Source organism: Chinchilla lanigera, unplaced genomic scaffold (assembly GCF_000276665.1).
Source record: "Chinchilla lanigera isolate Chin_1 unplaced genomic scaffold, ChiLan1.0 scaffold00008, whole genome shotgun sequence".
Taxonomy (NCBI): Eukaryota; Metazoa; Chordata; class Mammalia; order Rodentia; family Chinchillidae; genus Chinchilla; species Chinchilla lanigera.
The window spans coordinates 35630226-35645520 of record NW_004955409.1 but is presented as its reverse complement, the minus strand read 5'-3'; the positions used below and the strand labels follow the sequence as shown (position 1 = coordinate 35645520).

The 15295-nt window shown below is 42.7% G+C and overlaps 1 protein-coding gene across 1 annotated transcript; it reads right to left on the bottom strand.

Moving 5' to 3' along the window:
* Positions 1–11545: 11545 nt before the first annotated feature.
* On the bottom strand, positions 11546–14268 carry LOC102021317 (granzyme B-like). The gene is made up of 5 exons (XM_005376985.1): positions 14214–14268; positions 13374–13521; positions 12774–12921; positions 12359–12619; positions 11546–11707 (listed from the first exon to the last, which is right to left on the bottom strand). Exons 1-5 carry the CDS (start codon positions 14266–14268, stop codon positions 11546–11548), a joined length of 774 nt encoding a protein of 257 aa, XP_005377042.1.
* Positions 14269–15295: the final 1027 nt, after the last annotated feature.

Here is a 15295-nt window from a genome sequence, read left to right as displayed (position 1 = left end):
TCAAAGATGAGATGGTTGAGTGTGTTTGTAGTTATGTCTGGCATACCGTAGCATTTTCCACTGATGCTCAGGTCTATTTTTCCCAATATCATGCTAATATTACCACAGTAGGCTTGTAGTAAAATTTCAAGTCAGGGATTGTAATGTCCCCTGCCTTGCTTTTGTTGTGCAGGATTTTTTTTTTGCTATTCTAGGTGTCTTCTGGTTCCAATGAATGTTAGGAATGTTTTGTCTACTTGTGTGAGGTATGCTAAAGGTATTTTGGTCAGGATTGCATTAAATATGTATAACAGTTTTTGGAGTATGGCCAGTTTCACTATGTTGGTTCTTCCTATCCATGAGCAGGTGATATCTTTCTGTCTTTTGACTTGCTCTTCAATCTCCTTTTTCAGAGTCCTGTAATTTTCACAGTACAGATCTTTTACTTCCTTTTTTAGATTGACTCTGACGTATTTCAGTTTTTGGATGCTATTGTAAAGGGTGTGGCTTCCTTAATTTGTCTCTGAGTGAGATTGTTGCTTGTGTACAGGGATGCTATTGATTTTTCATTGTTGACTTTGATTCCAGCTTCACTGCTGAATTGGGTTATTAAATCTACAAGTCTGTTTGTGGAGTTTTGGGACTCTTCTATGTAGAGTATCATGTTATCTTCAAGTAACTATCATTTAAATTTTTCCTTTCCAATCCTTGTTCATTTTACTTCTTTCCCTTGTGTATTTTCTTTGGCTGATGTTTCCAGAAGTATGTTAAATGGGACTGGTGAGATTTGACATCCTTGTCTTGCTCTTGATTTTAGAGTGAGAGCTTTATTTTTTGACCATTTAATACGATGTTAGCCATCATAGATGGCTTGGATCAGAACGAGGTAAAGACCATCTATTCTAATTTTCTGTAGATTTTTCAACCACAAATGGGTGTTGGACTTTATCAAAAGCTTTTTCTGCATCTATTGAGATGATCATGTGAGTTTTGTCTTTGTCTCTGTCATTATGGTGTGTTAAGTTTATTGATTGGCACATGTTGAACCATGCCTGCATCCCTGGGGTGTATCCTACTTGGTCATGCTGTATAATTTTGATGATTTGCTTCCATCTGTTTGCCAGCATCTTCTTGAGGAATTTTGCATCAATGTTCATTAAGGAGACTGGCCTACAGGTTTAGTTTTTCATTAGGTCCTTATCTGGTTTTGGAATGAGGTGATTCTTGCTTCCAGGGATGGTTTTGGAAATATTGTATCTTGGTTACTTTTCTCTCATTGCTGGGACAAAATACCTGATGCCCAGAATTAAGGAAGGAAAGGTTTATTTCACTTACAGTTTGTGGAGGTTTCAGTCCATACTTGGCAGGTTACAAGGCAGAGTGGCACACGGCAGAGGGCTACAGCTCATGGTGGCAGAACACAGCCGAATCAACAGCACAAAAGCAAGGAATGGTCCCAAGCAGCCTCTTCCTCTTCCTTACATATGCAAACTATCCACCCCAGGGCGGGTGGAGCTGTCACACCCATAATCAATCAAACTCTAAAAGCCTGCCCCATGACCACATGAGGCTTTGGGGGGACACCCAGACACAAACCATAACATATTGCTTCCCTTTCAGTTTTCTGAAAGAGTTTCATTATTAATGGCATTTGTTCTTCTCTAAATTCCTTGTTGAATTCAACAGTGAATCCTACACAATCTGGGATTTTATTTGTTGTTAAATTTTTAATTACATTTTCAATTTCATTGACTGATATCAGGTTAGAGTTTTATGTCTTCTTGATTCAGATTTGGCAGTTTATATATTTCTAGCAATATGTCCAATTCTTTTGTGTTTTCCCTCTTATTGGAATACAAGTTCTTGATTTAGGTACTGATAATCTTTTGGATTTCTACAGGCTCCATCTGAGTTTCCCACTTTTTATTCCTAATTGCTTGAATTTGAGTCTTTTCTCTTTTAATGAGGTTGTCTAAGGATTTATCAATTTTGTTTAATCTTTCAAAGAACAAACTCTTTAATCTAGTCCTTGTTTGGTTTTCTATGTCTACAGTGCATTAATTTCTGCTCTTATCTTTGTTTTCTCATCTTTATTATTTCTCTTAACTTTTAGCCTATGAATTTTTTTTACTTAAATGTATTTCTTGAATGCAACATATTGCTGGATCTTGGTTCTCTATGCATTCTTCCAGAGTGTTTGTTTTGATTGGTGTGTTGAGACCATTTACATGAGTGGCTATAATTGATATGCATTGGCTTATCTTTTTCTGTTATTTTCTGGTGTTATTTCTCTGCCTTTCCCTGTGTTTTATTGCTTTCCCTGCCTGATGGCTTGTTTGTATTGGTATCCTTGTGTTTGTGGTATTCACTTTCTCTTTCTAATATGTTTTTCAGAACAGTCTGAAGAGGTGGTTTGGGGATCATCAATTTCTTCAGTTGTTCTTTGTTGTTGAAGCATCTTACTACTCCATTGCTTTTGAAATACAGTTTTGTAGGGTACATCAATATGGCTTGAATATTTTTTTGTGTTCATTTTGCTTGGTACCAGGAATAGAACTCAGCTCCTTGCTCTTGCCAGGCAAGCACTGTGCCACTGAGCTATATCCCTGAACCTCAAGGTTTCTTGTAGAGCTTGAAATGACTTACTCCAAGCTCTCTTTGATTTTAGGGACTATGTTGAGAAGTGTGATGTGATTCTGATAGGCTTTCATTTATCAGTGATTTATTTCTTTTCTCTAGTCACTTTTATGTTTTAATTTTTTCTCATAACGGAAGGAAATTTTCTCTTATTTTTTTATTTTAAAAAATAAAAGAAGGAAAGCATATTAGCAGACAGACATCCATTTACAAAACAGCATAAGAGTAATACAAACAAAACAGTCACAGACATTGTGAAACAAAAGGAAAATGCTCAAAAGTAAGGGGCAACTGGGGTGTGGGAAAAGAAAAAGGAAACAAGGGCAAATTATGCAAGTATGTTTATACAGGATCACTAACATAGCTGTAATACTGTCTTATATTGCTGTACAGAAAGGAACAGTTAATGTTTACTTGTTTGATCAATCTTGTATATCTCTATTTGTTTTCCTGAGAAAGCACTTTGAAGTTATCAATAAGTAATATAACAACCATGGTTAATTTTCTAGTCACTTTTAAAGTTTGTTTTTCACTTGAATTTCTGGAATCTTGATATTATATCACTTGTGTAGATTTATTTTGGTCTGGTTATTTGGATTTCTATAAGCTTCATTTATTTGTATGTCAAATTCTTTATCCATGTTGGGAAGTTTTCTGCTATTATTTCTGTGTTTCTTTGACTTTTGTGCTCTCTCTAGCTTGCTCACTGACTGCAGTCATACTGAAGATGTTCTTATTTGTTTCATCTTGTAGCTGTTGTACTGATTTTTTATGGTCTCTTGTTCTTTGAAGTTGTGTCCCTTTTTATGGTCATCAGCCACAATCCTGTCTTTTAGATATTCTAACCTTGCCTTCCATAAATCTGCTGCATGTACTTCCAAAGGAGTTTTTAATCTCTTGAATTTGTGTTTGGATCTGTGTCATGGATTCCATTTCTTTCCTATGTTGGGCATTCACATGTTCTATCAGTCTTGAGAGCTTATCTATTCTTTTAAAATCTCTGTGCTTTAGTTTCTTTCATTTTGATCATCACTTCTTTGTACATCTCAGAGATTATTTTTTATAGCATTTTGCATTCACTTTTTCACTTCTATTGCTATCATTTCAGAAAATTCCAGTGGTTGACTTCCAATTCTCTGTATCTCATAATGCTCTAGAGTTGTCCTTGTGGGCAAAGCACATGGGGTTACATTTTGCTTCTTTTTCTTGTCAGTCTTTATTTATATTTTTAATTTTATTTTGTTATCTGTGCTGATGTTTCTCAATATATTATGGTAGAGAGGTTTATTCCTGGCAGATGTGTTCTAGATGTAGATGGCTCTTGGTCTTTATGTGTATCCCAAGGACCTGCCTTCCAAATATTGTAAGAATGATACATCTTATGGGGGCTGGGGATTTAGCTCAGTGGCACAGGGCCTGCCTGGCAAACACAAGGTTGTGAGTTGGATTCCCTGTACTGGAAAAAAACCAAAAAACAAAAAAAGAAGAAAAAGAACAAAAAAGAATGATGCATCTTAAACTTCAGAAAGAGCACTTGCTATGTATTTATGTATTTATGTATTTGTTTCAGGATCCAGTCCTTTGGGACTGTTTTATACTGATCCTTATGATTCTTTACAATCACAGTATTGGCGTACAGGGCAGAAAAACTAATTCCAACAGGTATGACATGCTGGTTAAAGTAGTACAGTTGGAAATAACAATATTCTCAAGCACAGCTTGGTTACTAACAAGTTGTAGTAACTATTAGGCTCATAATGTTTACCTCAGTAGCAAATTCTACAGTTAGATAACAAAATCCAGCTTATTTCAGGAGCTTCTACACCATGATTTTCCACTTAGTAGAGTGGTTTTACCCTGTGGTGGCAGTGATTTCAGAGCAGTAGGGGCAGGATAGAGAGATGAATGAGGTCAAATATAAGCGGAACAAGGATGGAGGGCAGAGGATGATCACCCAACTGTTGGAAAATTGTAGTACTCAAGTGGGCAAGAATGGAAGAAAAAGTGAATGACTACTGAAGTGACCCAAAAAGAAGAGACAATGTTTACTGACAGGAAAGTCTCATAAAATTAAGTGAGATAGTTGATCAAAGAGAGGAAGAGGATGAGGAGAAGAAAATGAAAACAAGGGAAGAGATCTAAATAATGAAAAGGAAAAAAAAAAAGAGGAAAAAGGAAAAATAACCATGAATAGAAGGAAAAGGTGAACAAGACAAAACATAGCAATGAAAAATTCCCAAGCTGACAGAATAAGGAAATCCAGAGAATCAGAGAAAAATGAAAGTAGTAAAATTTGACTGGTGTGTACTTTTCTGCAGTGAGTCTAAATCAGATTTCAGAAATGGGAACTCAAGCCAAGTTTACAGGTGGTTTTGTGTTGGGTATGGGGCTGATCTTGGCCTCTAGATGTGCGGGTCAGCTAGTCTTGTGTTGCTGGAGTTCCCCTGGAGTCATGTTAAAAAAGAGTAGCCTTCCTTCCCACTTCTATTTCATGTGTCTGTGTTCTGAAACACACAGTCTGGTTCACCTAACTTACCAAGTGTTGGCTCATACTCTCACAGTTTCTTTGAACTTGTCTACACCACTACTCTTGCCTGCCCATCGTGTGTGCCCCAGGTAGGGCCTCCTGTGTCATGAACAAAGAGGATGAGGTGGACATGTACCCTGAGACCCTCTTGCCAAAATGCGCAGACAATTCAAATATTCAACAGCACGAGAGGACAAATATAGAGGATGATACAACAAGGGATAATTTCTCTCTGGCCAATAAAAGTATTGTATTAGGAAACTACTAAGTGGAATAGAGAAATTTGTTACATGGAAAACATACACTACAACTCAGTATACAATGTGGTACTTATTTTGTATGTGTGTGTGGGGGAAAGGGTACCATCTAAAAGATCAATTTTATGAGTTTCATTTTTATCTTTTTATTATCTTATATTTGATATAATGGAAGTTTATTCCTTTTATAAGAGGAAAAAGATGTATGGGCAAGCATCTTTGTAAAAGATAAATACTATGGACCACTGCCATAAAGCAAAGCTAGCAGTTTAGCAAAAACGATTCCCCTTCCTTCCAAGGGACATGGGTGAACTACAGGTCTCCCCGGCCCAGCCTCCTCTGAGGTCAGTGGGCTGTGGACTGTTGCAAATGGATGTGGTTAGAAATGATATGGACACCTTCCAGGCCTGAGCCAGCACATTCTCCTGTGCCTGGCCATCCAGACCTCCAGCGTCCAATAGCTTGGTAGCAGATAAATTTGAGAAACTGGGAAGACACCTCTTGGGGGACTGAGCCTTGGTTCCTTAGTCTGGGTGACTGTGTAATTTACTGTGCAAAGCAGGACAGTTGAGAATAAAGGAGGATAAGTACTCATGGAGAACACTAGTTTTAGACTAAGGGTGAGCAACAAATAGACTACTGGGTTACAGTTTATCAGTAAAAATTTACCTGTGACAGTAGGCGGGGTTACTGTAACATGTAGCAACTTACTTAACACAACTTTCTTACAAAATATTTTAAAAAATATTTAATAATTGGAGAAGTAGGAACATAGAATAAATTAGAAATCAAAGAAGAGACAAGTCAGTCTTAATCCCACCATGCAACTGACCACTGTGAACAGGGATTTCTCTGTCTTTTATTATTGTATGCATTGTACTGCATAATGAGCATATGCATGTGGAATACTTTGACCACTTTCTCTCCTCCTCTAGCTCCCCTTCAGCCTTTCTTTCCTCTTCCTCAATACTATCTCTGCTACTTTCATGCCTTTTTATTTCTAAATAATAAACAAATAATATATTTGAGAGAAGACAGTTGTATTGGTCACTTTGATTCTGACTTATTTTGCTTAACATGATGATCTCCAGTTCCACTAAATGATTTCATATTCTCTTTATCCATTAATCAGGTGATTAGTGTCAGGGCTGTTTCTATGGCTTGACTATTGTGAATTGCACTGCAATAAACATAGGTGTGCAGCTATCTCTCAAGTATGTTGGATCGATAGTATCTATTCTACAAAGTTGTGTTTAGTTTTTGAGGAACTATTATACGTATTTCCATAGTGGCAGTACTGACAGAGTGGTTTAATCATTTATTGTTTTGCTATTCTTGATCATAACCATTATGACTGAGGCTAGATGGACTCTTAACATAATTTTGAGTTTTAGTTCTCTGATGGCTAAAGATGTTGAACATTTGTTTATATAATTGTTAATAATTTGTACTTTTGGAGAAGTATCTGTTCAGTTCTCTTGCCCACTTACTCATCCTTGTTGTTGTTGTTGTTTGAGGCTTGGTCTTGCTATACAGTTCAGGTTGGCTTTGCGCTCACTGTTTAGCCCAGACTGGCCTCATAGTCACAGTGCTCCTCCTGCCTCAGCCTCCTGAGTGCTTGGATTACAGGGTTGCTCCACCACACCTGGCCTGTTTTCTATCTTGGTATTAAGGTTTTAGAATATTTATATATTTGAAAATTAACCTTCTGTCAGAAAAGTAGCTGACTTAGGTTTTCTCCCAGGATTTCAGGGGCTGTTACTCTTTGCTCTGTTTTTTCCATTGTTGTACAGAAGCTTTTTAAATCAATGCAATCATATTTTCCAGTTGTTGCTATCAGTCCCTGAGCTGTTAGAGTCCCATTCAGGAAGTTTTTTGATGGTGGCCTCACTTGATTCAGCTCAGCTATTGTGAGCGTGTCTTGCTGTGTCACAAACAACTCCTCAGTGACACTGTTTGAGAGCTATGGGCTCCTAAATGAGGTCATTATATCTTAACTGTTTCACATCTGAACTGTGGCATTTTGTGGGGTTGTAACTGAAATTCAGTCTGGTTGGGCTGCCTCCTGCTCCCTTCCACACCTCTGGACCCAGACTCATTACTCCCTCAGGACATGGGAATCTCCATGTCTCTTCCAGTATCACACACCACTCTTCTGTTGCTCAAAATATTCAGCATGTGATGCTGTCATGCACAACCAAGAAAGAATACAGAGAGTTTAACTTTTTTCAAATAAGATTTCTAGTGGATTCCAAATATCAATCTATCTGGGGTAAACTGGCTTATCTTGGTGGAAGGAGAGAAAGCAGAGATATTTAGAGGAAATTTCTCATTCTTGAGAGTTCTTCAAAGGTGAGATCAGAGCCTATTATGTGTGTGCTACAAACACATAGTCTGGAAGTTTGTTTGTTGATAGATTGTTAAGTGATCCTTCCTGCCCACCAGGCCTGGACTCTGTGGCTCACAGGCTTCTATATAAGCAGTCTCTCAGCAGGGGGACTGTGGACTCCAAAATCACGTCAGGCTGAAAGGGCTGAGAGTGCAGAGTCTCCAAAGGAGCTGAGGCCTGAGCCCTTGGGGGATGCTGGGCTGTGTCAAGCTCAGCCTGCCCTGTCCCTGTAGAAGCAGAGAAAGTTCCAAGTCTGGCTGGAAAGAGTGAGAGGCAAATTCATACCCAGTAGGAACTCTGTAGGGAGCTGAGAGGAGGTGGTTTAAATCAGAGGAATTGGAAGGGAAAGGGGCTGGTGGCCAGAGGCACTCTGGGGGAGACAGAGGCTGGTGTGGAAAGGCCAGGCACTGAGGGAGGGGGTGGACTGAACTTAATGCTGTACCAGGGTCAGACAGCAAATGGGACCAGAAGGAGCTGAGACTGCCTCAGCCTCCTAAGCAGCTGAGAGCACTGAAAATGGGAGAAACCTGCCCCACTGGAGAGTGCTCTTGGCCTCCTGGGTCCGTGGAGTTAGTCCTTTTCACTGCTCCATTCTCTGCCAAATTGTTGAGGGCTGGGTGAAAGTTGTTGACTTGGAGATGGTGGGAAATTCCTATTGCCCTGAGATTTATAGTTGAGGGGGGTTGAGCATAGAGAACCTGAGATGGTGTGCATGAGGACAGCTGCTAATGCTGAAGAGTCCCCACTGTACAGGGAGAAAATCCACACTGCAGAGCTGAGCATTAAAGCAAAGTGTGATTAAACATCAGTGATTGTTTTTTTTTTTTGGTTTTTCTCCGGTACCGGGAACCGAACTCACGACCTTGCGCTTGCCAGGCAGGCGCTTTTGCCACTGAGCTAAATCCCCAGCCCCAAACATCAGTGATTAAAGAAGGAGAAAGTTTGTATGTACGTATATACAGGATCGTTAAGTAGTTGATCTACTCTCTTCTATTTCTTTGCTGAAAGAAACTGTTAATGAGTCCTTGATCAATGTTGCATGTCTGTATTTGTTTTCGTGAGAAACCACTTTGAAGATATCAATATGTAATACAAAAGGCATTGTTAATTTCCTAACACTTTGTAACTCTGTATTGTCTGTATTGTTCTTTTGCTATTTTGTAAAAGGTTGTCTGTCTATTAATGTTTTCTTCCTTTTATTTAAAACAACAACAACAACAACAAAAAGTATCAGTGAGGAATTGTATGGAGTGGAATAAAGAAATAGGGAGGCCTGGGGAGAAAAGAGGAAGCAACAAGCAGAGTGGCCAGCAGAGGGCTGCTGGAGCAGGGCAGCTGCACACTGAAAGGCATCAATGAATAAATAGGACCTCAGCCACATTCGCTCTTGACATCCATTTATTATCACCATGCAGTCCTTAAGGCCCGAGCTCATAGAAACCTTTCTTCTGCTTCAGAAAAGATGATCAGGAAGCCAATCTTACACCAGCTGTTAGATGTGCCCCATAGTGTTCTTAATCCAGGGCAGGAAGTAGGAGACCTTCATGAAGACTACTGGGGGTCTTCCATTATTACTTCCATAGGAGAAAATGCCATGGATCATTTTCTAACACATGAGAGGAGCCCCATAGTCCACTTGCAGGAAGAAATGGAACGTACTGAGTTTGTTTCCCACTCTTGGTGCTCTTCGAACCTCCCCACAGTGGGTGACCTCTGTCACAGGGCTGTGAGCAGAGATCAGGGCAGGATGGGCCTGGCTGCCTCCTTCTGACCAGGATACTCTAGCCTGGTGCCAAGTTTACTTTCCAGTTTTAGCTTACACGAAGCTTTCTGAGTAATCTTTACAGATTCTGTGTGATAATACCACATTAGGTTAACTGATTTTTCCCAACCTTTGCCTCCTATCCACCCAGGGAGTGGATAAAGAATACAGTGCTAGGGAACCAAGGTGCCCAAACTCTGGACTCAGGTCATGGGCATATGGCCACTGTCATCCCCCGATCAAGTTCCTCTTTCCCTGGGTTTTGTTTTTGTAGACAGAGAAAACCTCACCTTGAAATTGGTCTTTTTTCTTTCAGTCTCTCACACAAATCTCAGTTACATCAGAATACATAGGAGGCTGATTTGCATTTTCATTTGCACTGTCACCTCTACTTCCTGCAGTTTAATTCCTGAAGGGCCTGATGGAGTCATTAACCCCCAGCCTGCCACAAGGCCTGTGTCACCTGGGTTCCCCTGGGTCATGTCCTCATGCAGTCTGAGGGGTTGCACAGCCTTAGTCAGCTTGACTTTCCTCTTCATCTGGTGGGGAATAAGTGAGAGAGTCCAGATCAGCTTGTACCACAGACCCTATGCCTTTGCGAATGGACACTGAGATGGTCAAGATGGCAGTGAGGAAAAGAGTAGGGTCCCAGGGGAAAGGGGTAACCCTGCCGGAGGGGAGTGAGAGCTGCAGGAAGGTGTGCTTCACCTGCAGCAGTATGATGTCATTTGTAAATCTTATGCCCTTCTGCAGTGTCGTGTGATCATATTGATGGAAACTCTAATCAGGAATGAAAACAAGGTATTTTATTTCCATAGATTTCCCTTGGAGATCTGGGCCTTGGAGACCTATATGGAGGATAGAGAGGGAGACAATTTGGAAAGTTTTTCTACACTGCCAGTTTCACTGGGTTTTATTATTATGTTCACTGTAGATCCTGAAGTCTAGACAGTTAGAAAGCACTCCAGGAGTATTTGTTTGCTGCTTGATGGAAACCCGTGTGCTTTCCTGTCCTTCTGCAGACTGAAGCCCTTTTGAAGTTAAAAGCCTGATATAGCCCATGTGTGTCAGGGAGTCTTAGCTTTGAGGCCACCAGTGATCAACAGGGAGAGGGCGAAAGGTGCTCAGATTGCTGAGTGACCAAGGCCCCTTGAGCATATAGGAGGACACTGAGGGGTGAGGGGCCCTGCCCATGTGAGAGGTGGGGCCACGGGTTCTGATCCTACCATGATTGTCCTCCATGGCCTTGCATGGACCCACATGGAGTTCTGAGTGTCCTAAGTGGGGGGATTTGAGAATGGAACAACCTGAAACCATTGTGGCCTAGAGAGTGTAAGAGTTGGAAGATTGTGACCACTCTGAGGTGCGATAGAGAAGAATGTTCAGCCTGGTGGCTGTAAGCCAAGTTTAACCTTGGTCTTTGTGGAAAAAGGGGAAGGAAACAAATTTCAAGTGAGAATGAAAAATGACTCAGGATACCCCTCCTCCCACCATTGTCCCTAAACCTGAGGGAGAGAAATGTCCTATTCAGGAAGACCTTTCCACTACCCAGCATGATAGGGCTGAGTGGTGACCTCAGGGGTGCCTGACAGGTGTTCAGGACCCATGAAATTCCCCCCTTCCCCTCTGCCAGGTGACACACAAGGAGGCCACATGTTTACCCTGAGCCCCAGGATAAGAGCTCTGCACATTTTCTCCCAAAGGTGCCTAGGTTCAGCCCTCAAGATGGCTAGGCTGTGGAGAAACTAAAGCAGGTCAGAAGGAGCTGGTTAACAGCTCTGAGTGGAGATTTGGAAAGGTGTTGAGTAGAGCAGGAAGGGAGGAGGCAGATATTAGCAGAATTGTGTCACTGGCCTGCTTAGACCAGGTCTCCGTGAAGAGCAAACAAGAAAGCAGCCTTCTTACTGACATGAGACATTTATTTAGTTGTTGGCATCTGCCCTAGTGCAGTTCTAGACTAAGCTCCAGGAAAAATGGTTGCTCAGAGAGGGGGCTTAGTTTGCTCCTTGCAGTCTGTGGTGTTTCATGGTTTGCTTTATCCAGTCTAGAAAAGGTGAGACTTTGGTGTAGACACGTGGAGTTTTCCCTTTTGATCGTCCATAGGAGACAATGCCCTGGACCACATTATTACACATGAGGGGGCCTCCAGAGTCACCCTGTAATTAAAGAGAGAGGCTGTGAGGCAGTGCACCTTCTGGTCATGTTCCCTCTGATATCCCAAATCCCTCCTGAAGTCCTACTGGCACAGTCTGCTTCTGAGAGATGAGAGGGAAGGACAGGCCCTGGGGCCCTGAGTTGCTCAGCCCTGACTGGGGACACTGTTATTGCTCTACCTCACTCTTGAGGCAGCCTTTGTCTTTGCCCCCAGGACCTGAGACCTTATCTCTGTGGAGCTGTGTGGGACCACTGGTTTCAGGCTGCTGTTTAAAGACAGGGAGGCAGATGAGTTGGTCAGACACAGAGGAGGGAGGATGAGCTGATTGACTAAAAAGGTCAATGGGCTCTGAGGGCCAATTGGTTATAATTACTGCATACCCAGGGAACAGTTTTCTAATGCCTGTGATGTGAGCTCAGGCTTCATGTCACAAACTCATGCTTGCAGAGGGGCGCTCTTCTCCAGAGGCCCCTTGGTACAGTGATAGAAGCCCTAGTTGCCTCTCAGGCCATGCAGCTCCCTTATTCTCTTTTCAGGGAGAGTTATTTTAGCCCACTAGGAGAAGGAGCCCTGCTGCCTGGGTCCCCCAGTCCAAGATCTGTCCCAAACAGCTCTTCCCCCAAAACAAAGAGTGATAAACGTCCAGTCTTACCTTAAAGGACGTTTTTTTAATCTTTGGGTCCCCAACACACATCTCCGTAGCACTGTCATAAGCCTTTTGAAAGTGTGTCTCACACACCTTATCCTTCTGCACTGTCATCTCCACCTCCTGCAGCGTGTTTGAAGAGCTCCCGTTTGGGGCCAAAAGTCCCCATCCAGCCACCTGGCAGGGAGTACCTGGCTTCACCTGGGTCTTGTCCTTGGGCAGCATGAGAAGTTGCACTGCTTTATTCAGCTGGGCCTTTTCCTCCAGCTGAAGGGAAAGAAGTAAGAGAGTCCAGGTCAGCCTATGCCTTCTGGGTCTGGACTCTGTGATGGACTTGGTGGCTAAAAGGGAAAGCACAGGGTTCCAGTGGGAGAGGCAACCCTGTATGAGGAGAATAACAACAGCAGGAGCTGTGCCTCACCTGAAGAAGCATGATATCGTTGGTGATTTTTTCAGGATTGTAGTCTGGGTGTGGGATGGCTCTTTTTACACGTATGACCTGCTGAGTATTCTCCTGTTTCTTGATGTTGTGGGCCCCCAGTAAGACAGTTATTTCTTGATGTTGTGGCCTGCACAGAGAGAAGAGTAGGTTGAGGGATGTGGAGACACGGAAGACACATCCCACCTGGTACACTGTGGGGCTGTATATGACAGGGGGTCCACCTTGCTGAGTGACTGCACCCTCTGCTTCTTAGTAATTGAGGCTGAAATCCTGGACCTTGGGCACTAGGACTTCCCAAGGGTCAGTTACCTCCAGAAAAGCATATGAAATTTCTTTACTTTGCATTGTTATGCCAATGCATGGTCCTCGACCTAAATATATCAAGCTTGATTGCTCTGGTCTTTCTTATGTCAGCAATTCCCTCAGTGCCAGCTTTCTTGATTCCCTTTGGGACATGGCTGGCCCTTTCTCACTCTCAAAGAGTCTCCTGCTTGTACATCTCCAGGAGCTATGGGAGTTCTTTGGAGGGAGGAAATAAGAAGCATGTCCCGAGGCTGTGGGCTGTTTTGTGTTCCTCACCTCTTCGCACAGTGAGCTGCTGTCAGCACAAATTTCTCATGTATCAGGAAGCCACCACATCTTTTTACAGAGCCATTTTCCCTGATCTGAAGGAAGGCCATGTATGGACGAGAGTGGGGTTTGGCTTCATGTCCCCCGATGATCTCCCCTAAAAAGCAAGGTTGTTTGTGCAGACTGTTTGTCTGATCCTCTTTCCTAGACCTGACAGGTGCCTCAGAATTGTGCACTGGCTGCATGCGGGACCAGCTCCAGGTGGTCTGTGGAGGAAGGTTGGTAGGGCAGCGTTGATGGGATTCTCTAAAGCACAGAAGATAGAATCTGCCTGTGTGGCTCTTCCTGGAAAGCAGGGGAGCCAGGAAAGGCCTGGGGTGAAAAGTAGAGTTGGAAAAAGGGAGTAGGACTGATGAAAGGCAAAAATAGTGTTCTGAGACAGTGATTCCACGGATTCTGGGGTCACTGAGGTCTGGGCATCTCTGCTAAACTGCTGATGAGAGCAACATGTTTCCCCTGCTAGACTTGGAAGACAGGCCTATTCTACCTTGTCCAGGAGAATTTGATAATCTTTTGCTGTTACTTCTCATCATTTGCATGCACTCTGAGGAAAGACCCACTTTCCAGATGGCAAAGGTGGAGCCTGCATAGGGGAGAGTACGCACTGGCTGTTCCTGAGAAGTCTCTTGTAGCTTATCCAGTGTCCTACTTGGGGTTCTCTGGTGGGACTGGACATGAGATTCACAGCAGTACTCTAGACAGATGGATCAGGGGTGTGTAGAAGGACAGGGGACCCATGTTCTCTGTGGAGTGCCTTTGGGCTTCTGGGTAATGGAGACAGTCACTTACCTGCCATTATCCTTGGGGGCAGAAAGAAGGCCAACAGGAGCAGGAGCAGCTGCATCTTTCCAAGAAGGCTTCTGAGCTCCAAGGTTCTGAATCTTTGTGCTTGCTGTCTTTAACCCCCAGCACAGGAAGGGGGAGGAGTTGCCTCAGTGATCTTATGTTTCCCACTGATTTTGTGATGCTTCATCATGGGAGCTTTTCTAAGAAAACACCATCCTCCTAACACCTTCCCCTGATGATATCTTTTATGTGGTTTTGTAGAATGTACAGGGACCACAGCCGATGATTTAGAGCAAACCACCTGCTTGCTGTAGCCCGCAGAGTGAACTCAACACTGTAATGTGAGGACTATAGAATATGGTATTGGCCTGTACAAGCTCAGAAACCTGAGTTTCCAGTGACGGAATTATCAATGCCAGGATTTTCAGTCCACCAGGATAGTTTTGGCAGCAGATAAGCATAAGGACTCTCTCTTTTGCTCAGAGCAAGGATGTTACTGAAAGGGCTGACTGTCTGATAAAGGAGATGGAATCCCAGAATCCCAATTTCAGGAAGGTGACGGTAGACTGAGGTACTAAGCAGTAAGAAAGCTTGGCCACCATGTACTAAATTCACCCGGTGACTCTTACATCATCATAGCCTCCTCCCAAGGAAGCCTAAAGCATCTCTTATTTAATTATGAATATTCAGTGTGATGGAGTCCACCTCTTTTCTCAATATTTTAAAATAGAATTTCTGCATTTGACACTTGTTGGTCTAAATTAGCAAATTGCTGTGGGCCCGAGGAGTTCAGTCCAAGAGCTGACATAGGTTACTCTACTCCTTTGGGTAGGCTTTTGTGGATCCCAGTAGGACCACTTGAACTAAGGATGGAGGTGTTTTGGCATGTATATCTGAGCACTGATGGCTTGTCCTTAGGGCTCCTCTTCTGTGCTCTGCTTCCTGGGGTATACCAATTGAATAGCTTTACTCCATCAAGCCCTCTGTGCTAGTGTTTCTGCCTTGGAGCCAACCAACCAGGGACTGAATATCCTGTTGCTTGATGGACAGCTGTGTCTCTAAATAGTTGGCTTCTGGAGATTTAA

What these genes read in the sequence shown, in the direction of transcription:
- LOC102021317 (XM_005376985.1), bottom strand. Translation starts at nt 14,268, where the DNA reads ATGCAGCTGCTCCTGCTCCTGTTGGCCTTCTTTCTGCCCCCAAGGATA. An exon ending in ACGATATCATGCTTCTTCAG is followed by an intron (nt 12,620 to 12,773) that starts GTGAGGCACAGC and finishes CTTTCCCTTCAG; the next exon opens with CTGGAGGAAAAGGCCCAGCT. An exon ending in TTAAAAAAACGTCCTTTAAG is followed by an intron (nt 11,708 to 12,358) that starts GTAAGACTGGAC and finishes CTTTAATTACAG; the next exon opens with GGTGACTCTGGAGGCCCCCT.